The 7,500-nt window shown below is 42.9% G+C and overlaps 2 protein-coding genes and 1 pseudogene across 3 annotated transcripts in view; all 3 read right to left on the reverse strand.

Annotated features, from left to right (window-relative positions):
* Positions 1-7,500, reverse strand: part of LOC138047001 (tetratricopeptide repeat protein 28-like) — a 95,229-nt gene that overhangs the window by 46,557 nt on the left and 41,172 nt on the right. The gene's annotated exons all lie outside the window — the stretch shown is intronic.
* LOC138046997 (uncharacterized) lies at positions 5,361-6,007 on the reverse strand (annotated as a pseudogene).
* LOC138046996 (adenosine receptor A3-like) overlaps positions 5,361-7,500 on the reverse strand; it is a 12,604-nt gene continuing 10,464 nt past the window's right edge. Inside the window, exon 2 of the mRNA XM_068893656.1 lies at positions 5,361-7,500. This exon is cut by the window's right edge and continues 6 nt beyond it. Coding sequence (XP_068749757.1) covers positions 6,465-7,394 — 930 coding nt within the window. The 5' untranslated portion in view covers positions 7,395-7,500 and the 3' untranslated portion in view covers positions 5,361-6,464.

A 7,500-nucleotide genomic window follows, 5' to 3' on the forward strand; every position in this document is an offset into this window, starting at 1 on the left:
CCGGTACTTCTTGCAGAACAGTATCCTCTGCCGAGCATAGAGGATGCGTTTGCGAATTTGGCTGCAAGGAAGCATTTTAGCAAACTTGACCTACGCCAAGATTATCATCAGGTGGAGGTAACAGAGGCATCCAAGAAACTCCTCACTATCAATAGACACAATGGACCCTTCCAATACATTTGATTAGTTTTTGGCATTTCCTCGTGTCCAGCGATTTGGCAACGGGCCATAGATCAGGTATTACAGGGAATACCTGGAATCCATGACATGATCGTTTAGGGAAAAACCGATGAAGAGCATTTGGAGAACCTAGAGAGCGTGTTCAAGCGACTACATGACGCGGGTATGAAGGTTAACAAGGAGAAGTGTGAGTTCTTCAGGGATAGAATTCAGTTCTGTGGGCATGAGATCGACAGAAAAGGTCTCCACAAGACACAAGAGAAGATTGAGGCAGTAGTTAGCGCGCCAAGACCTAAGAATGTGTCACAGCTTAGCTCATTTTTAGGGATCGTTAACTATTACAACCGCTTCTTGCCTAATGCATCCACAGTTCTCCACCCACTTCACCAGTTGTTAGAGCAAAACAGCGAATGGCAGTGGACTGAAAAGTGCGAGCAAGCCTTCACCGAGGCTAAGCGCATGATTACATCTGAGCAGGTGCTAACGCATTATAATCCAGCGTTACCAGTTAGGCTTGCATGTGATACTTCACCAACCCGCATCGGTGCGGTTCTTTCACAAGTCAGATGGCAGCGAAAGGCCGGTGTCTTTTGCATCCCGATCGTTGACCAAGACTGAACGCAAGTATGCAGAGATTTACAAGGAGGCGTTGTCCATTGTGTGGGGGCTGAAACGGTTCCATGTATACCTCTATGGGAGGCAGTTTACGCTCATTACAGACCACAAGCCCCTCACTGCCATTTGCCACCCAGAGAAGGGGGTTCCTGCCATGACCAATGCAAGTCTCCAGTGATATGCCTTGTTCTTGGCTTGTTTCGATTATAACATAGAGAATAAGAGCACAACTGAGCACTGCAATGCGGATGGACTGTCTCGTCTCCCCCTCCAACAGAAAGAGCTTGAAGAGATGGGAGTGGATTCGTCAGAGGTGTTCCAACCAACTCAGTTTGTGCCACTACCTGTGACTAGTGATGCAGTTGCTAGAGAAAGACGTCGTGACCCATTCCTGGCAAGGGTGCACGAGTCTATCGTGAAAGGATGATCTGCTCGCGTAGATGGAGATAAGCCTTACTGCGAGCGGCGCAACGAACTGACGATTCACCAAGGTTGCATTCTATGGAGAATGAGAGCCGTCATCCCCTATAAATTCCAAGACAGAGTGCTGGAGGAGCTGCACGACGGGGCATCTGGGTATGGTAAAGATGAAAGCAATAGCGAGGAGCTACGTCCAGTGGCCTAATATCAACGCCCAACTGGAAGGGCTAGCAAAAGCCTGTAGTGGGTAAGCCTACTAAAACGCCACTGCAACCGTGGGAGTGGGCCACTGCACCTTGGCAAAGCGTAAACATCGACTATGCCAACCCGTTTCAGAACTCCATGTTCTTAGTGGTTGTCGATGCACACAGCAAGTGACCGGAAGTGATTCTGGTTAGTTCCACCACTTCAGGTTCGACCATCGAAGTCCTACGCGATTTGTTCGCCATATTTGGAATTCCTGAACAGATCGCTAGCGACAATGGTGCACAATTTGTTTCTGAGGAGTTCGAGGTGTTCGTCAGGTTCAATGGCATCCGCCATATAAGATCAGCACCATACCATCCGGCTACAAATGGTCTAGCGGAGAGAGCAGTACAAACCTTTAAGCAGGCATTACGTTCCATATATCAAAGCTTGAAGCCAGTGAAGGAAAAGCTGGCAAAGGTTCTCATAGCTTATAGAAACACTCTTCAATCCACTACTGGTGAGCCCGGCACAGCTGCTCCTTGGAAGACCGTTGTGCACTCCCCTAGATTTGGTGAAACCCAACTTGAACCGTAAGATGGTTAACCAACAGCACCAGCAGAGCATAAGGCCCCGAATGAGAAGGGTAGACAGTCAGTTAGAGGTTGGTGACTCGGTGATGTCCCGAGATTATCGAGGGGATCTGAAGTGGCTGGTGGGAATGAGTGAAATAGCACTTAATTTTGAGTCAGTAACATTTCACTGCATATTTTATGAGCTTAGCGAGTAAACGTCATTTAACAAAGTTGGTTGATTTCAGCACTAACCGACGATTTTAAGGGTTGAGGCTTCTACGTAGTACTTCCCTAGCTTGCGAAACGAGGAAGACGACGGCTAGGAGGACTGCATTTAAAAATACAAGTTCGCGTTATTCATATCACTACGAAACTATTTCATGTCGTTCCGCGTTAAAAATGTATAGTAACTGTCGAGGAATTAAACTGGTATGAGTGAGAACTGAAAATTCATCGTCATGTGCTAACGTCCTCCACAGAACCTTGAATTTGGTCATTTCACGTCGTCGTTTAGGAGATGACGGCAAAGAAATGTACCAAAATGTAAAACGCACGTGCAGAGCCATTGTTTTTGCTCACTAGACCTACTGTTTTGTAGCGTTGTCGTTGCCGTCGGCGTCGTCGTTTCGTAAGACCCCTAATGCGGGGTAGCGAGCGCGCTTACGAAAGACATGACCATTATGTTGATGGCAGGTGTGTGTTTCAGTCAGTAGAATGAATCTGGACGGTAAAGCCAAATCGGGTTGGGATGAATTAATGGTTAGCTAGTTTTCTCTTCGGCTTAGATCGATATGCCGTTGTAAGAGAAACTTCCATGTCGAGAAGAACTTTCTGATATTGGTACGGGTCTTGTTGATGGCTGTCCCTACGTGACACCCAAACACTTTTGGAACCACTGTAAGGGTGGTCAAGCCCCCTTCCCATATTACAGTGTGGCCTAAACAATCTTCTAGTTACTGCACACGATTAGGGAAATTCACTGTATAATCCGTTTTCATCCCTTCACGTCCTAAGCTCTTTTGTATTCTCCAAAGGATCTTGATATTAGCAGGCAAGTCAGAACTTTAAAGCGACAAAACTTTTAAGTTTATAAGACGTGTTTCGACAGAAACTTGTGTCATCTTCAGTTGATGAATGTCCAAAGCATTAGAAGTTGAATTTATAAGTGCCAAGACCTTTACTGGGTTATTAACTAATTATTTCAGTTTCACCTCGTACTCTTACAAAGTGGGTCTCATCAGGATTCTTGTTGATAGGGCCTATAAGATTAACAACACATGGTTGGGGCTACACGACGACATTACTAAGCTTATGGAAATCCTAAGAGAGAATCTTTCCCCTACCCATTTAATTGAAAGGGTTGTAAACCGCTACATTACTGGGACTCTAAGTAATCATTGTCCCCAGGGTTCCCTTCCCACTTCACCTATATTTTACTTTAAGCTACCTTACATAGGCCATTTTTCTGTCGTCACTCAGAAAAAGATTCGTCACTTTATCAAGCGCTATTGCAATGATTTGGATATCAAACTGGTTTTTTCCTCCTTTAAGACAGGCAACTTGTTTGGCGTGAAAGACCCTATCCCTGGCAGGCTTCTTTCGCGTGTGGTTTATAAGTTTGCATGTGCGGGCTGTAATGCCTGTTATATCGGCGAAACAACCCGACATTTTTCCACACGCGTGCGTGAGTATGTAGTCAGTGATAGGGCCTCTCACATTTTCAAATACCTACAGAATTCTGAACATTGTCGCGCCCTGTGTTCAGTAGACTGTTTCCATATTTTAGATCACGCCTCTACGAGTTTTCAACTTAAGATAAAAGAGGCTATTCATATTCAAAGGGAATCAACAATGACATCATGTAAATATATTTTAAAAACTATCCTTTTCATTCTCACATTGTCACGTTTTATGTACATTCCGTTGTTATTAGTACTTTTTCCTACCTATAAATTCAACTTCTAACACTTTGTACTTTTATCAACTGAAGATGACAGAAGTTTCTGTCGAAACATGTCTTATAAACTTAAAAGTTTTGTCGTTTTCTTTAAAGTTATTTTAAGTCCTTCTAACTCTCTATTTTTTCGTTTCCGAAACAGTACAATACAATACATACTTAATTGACCGCTCCCCATAGGGGCTTTTCAGGGCCAATGAAACACAACGAAACAGAATAACAACAACAGCAACAACTGTTAAGAATCCGAACTGGCCGGAGGCAAACCAGTTGGCTGTTTACAAGTGTAGCTGGGAAGTTGAACCAGGGACAACCAGGATCAAATTCAATGAGTGGTCAGAACGGGTCTTGAACCCGGGATCTCCGGCTTCCAAGGAAAGCGCCCTAACCACAGTGCCTCTTCTCTCCGTTGCCAGAATAGTGCCCCTCTGTTCATTGGACCTATAATGCCCTGATAGTATGGTGTGGCAACTTTTTCCTTTGCTCGAATCGTCTAATCTTGCACCGTCTCGCACGATGTGCCACGGAGACGTCGATCCGTAAGTATTTCGTGTCGCATGGCATAGGTCTACTCCTTTGAATTGGTTGGATTCTGAACTTAAGGTATCCATATCACCTCATCTGGTAACTTTGCCTCGTTGGTCTGTTCTAATACGCATAATACAGGTTTTCTTTGTCTACGAATTTATTTCGTCATCAACTTTGTTGAATTGTTGTCTATTGGTACATTCCTCAAAATAACTGGTAATTGTGACTGAACTAGGTGAACCAAATTGTTGGCCGACTGTTTGTATTTTGTAACGCCGTGGAGCAGGGGCAAGGCAAAACTAGTACAGTCCTCTTAGGACCTTAGAAAATGGAACTCCTGTCACCCTCGGTTTACTATATAGTTCTGGGAGTTGTAGGACGTTTCTTAGCGAGTTTTGCGGCCTTTTTGTGACAAGCCTCCCCTAAAGCTTGAGTGTTGAGCCCGAAGACTGCTGTCGTCACAATGCCATTTATTCACGGACCAGTTTTGGATCAACGACCAGGATACTGACTACTTCAAATCGGTCTGCAAGACAATTTTCTCGCAATCTTGCCTTGCACCATCATAGTGTAGGGGCTTTCCTCTCAAGCGCAGAAACGTGTTCTAGGGGAACACAAATCATAGCAACCTCTACGTTAAGGATATCCACTCACTTGGTTTGACGTTAGGTCAATTAACAAGTAACTTTATTAATTCTGACTTATTGGTAAGTACAAATATGTTGTGATAAATGTGCGCTAAGAAACTAAGTATTAACAACATGAATACAGAAGGTAATCAGTTGTTTCCCTTTTCCTTCTAAGATGATAATTCGTCTCGTTTATTCCAATTGTTTCCATGCGATGGTTATCACCACGTTTAAAGCCTGTATATACTTTTTCTAATGCAATAAGTCATATTTCGTGGTAGTGTTTCATAGACAACTTTATTTCGCACAAATGGAGCGGGGCAATGAATTCAATAAAAAAGGGTTAAAAATCTCCTAACCGACAACTTATTTACTAAATTTTAGATTACTTGCTGTGCTTCAAATATTCCAAAGTAGTCCAAAGTGAAGAGTGTTGTTTAGCCAGAGTGCCTCGGAGCAAACTTTTCTCGTACTATATTTTTAATTCGTCGCTTGTCAAAGCTACCTATGCTCTGGGTTTATTGACCTTTCCTTGCTTCTTTAGTCGTTTTTGTTTGGACTAAAAAAAACTACTCCTGGTTTTCTCAAATACCAAGTCGTTTGTTACGCTTGCGGAATAGCCATTTTCCTTCAGTTGTCGTTCCAAGCTTTCCACTAAACTTCGAAGGAAAGCCGCCTCTTATTCATTGCCATCTTCAGTGCGGACGGAGATGATAAATTCATTTTGGTCGATATATTCAGTATTCATTCCGCTCAACCGCTGGAATCACTTCCACTGTCCTATCTCCGGCCTTTGTTTTCAAAAGTCTTTCAAGCAATCTTACATCTCGTTCAGTTTATTGAGCGGCATTTTTGGTTTCTTTTTCTAAAATAAATTCCTCAACTGATCAAACAGAAGCAAACCTTCCTTCAGCCATTTTTCAAAGCGCGCGGTTTTTGTACAACGGCTGTCGGATGACGTTCCATTCAGTCCATTCGATATGTTCATTCATCACTATTGAAATTTCGTCGTTCGCGTTGCCGGTTGGACGAACGATATTTCTTCACAGTGAAATTTTCTCATTTGAGTTCCTGATTGGCTACATTAAGAATCATTACGAATTTTATTCACTACGATTTTCGTGGATAAATCTCAGTATCTATCAGGGCCGTAGCCAGTATCAGGCAGACCGAGGCACTTGCCTCGGTCATTTTTTCGTGATTCGTTAAAATAAGGCGTAATTCCAGTGTTGTCCTCAAGATGTACTCGTCATAAACACCTAAAATACCTACGAAGAATATTTAACGATGGACATTGCCTCAGTCATAACTTTTTTCTGGCTACGGCCCTGCCTATGACATAAATCGAATTTCTTAACAGATCATGGAATCGCGTCATGTGCAAATGCGTCGAACAGTTTCCTTTACTGCTTGTTTCACTTCTCTTATCTTCCAGCAGTAAAGAATCGGGTTTAATGAGGAGTTGAAGTAAACTAAAGTCCCTGTCAGTCCCCAAACAAGGACAGTGAAACTTGTTAGATCCTTCTTAGCAGTGAACACAACCTGTGCGATACCATAAGGCAGATAACACACAACTAGAGCCAACTGCACTAACAACGCACCGTATACTGTCTTTCTGTATAGCACTATGTTCCATGGAACTCTTTCGCTTCGTCTTGTTTTATTAACTTCAGTTTTCTTGAAGCGCAGGGCAAAGAAAATTTTTAAGTAGGAGGAAAGTGACGTTAGTAAACAAACGGATATAATTATATTACTGACTATGCTAAGGGCGCCTTTAAGAAACGAAACAACTGTACCAACGATGGAAAACACCCAAAAGATTGTTACAACCATGTAAGCGCGGTTCAGAGTCACAAATTGTCTGTATCTGAGCCTCAACGAAAGAGCTAGAAGTCTATCCACACTTATCGCAGTGGTTGTCAGCAAGGACACGGAACACAAGATGTACGATGTCAAGAAACGTGCAATGCTGGTATATCGACAAACTTCAAAATCCTTTTGCAATTCTGAAATCCACGTGGCCGCAGAAAGAGGGTGTACAAATAATCCGACGCAAAGATCAGTTGTCGCCAAGGTACGGAACAAGAGTTTGGAGGGCGCGTGAAGCGAAGTCTCTTTTTGAAGAGCGAGGAGGATCAGCGAATTTCCAAAAATTGCAGTTACACAGAATGCAATGTTCAATGCTAAAAGACAGGTCAGCTCTTTGCTTATTGTTCCATCGGAAAATTTTCGTAAACAAGTCAAATCCGCCAAAGTTGCATCATTTTCACCACTAGATGTAGAAGAGTAGTTTACTTGCGCCATTGGTGGTCCATTTGCGAATGAAGACAAGTGTATATTGACGCAGGCTTAAATAAACAATCTCAATTTTCCTTCTTTAATAATTCATTTTGTAAATTTCATGACTTTC

Source organism: Montipora capricornis, chromosome 4 (assembly GCF_036669925.1).
Source record: "Montipora capricornis isolate CH-2021 chromosome 4, ASM3666992v2, whole genome shotgun sequence".
NCBI classification, from domain to species: Eukaryota; Metazoa; Cnidaria; class Anthozoa; order Scleractinia; family Acroporidae; genus Montipora; species Montipora capricornis.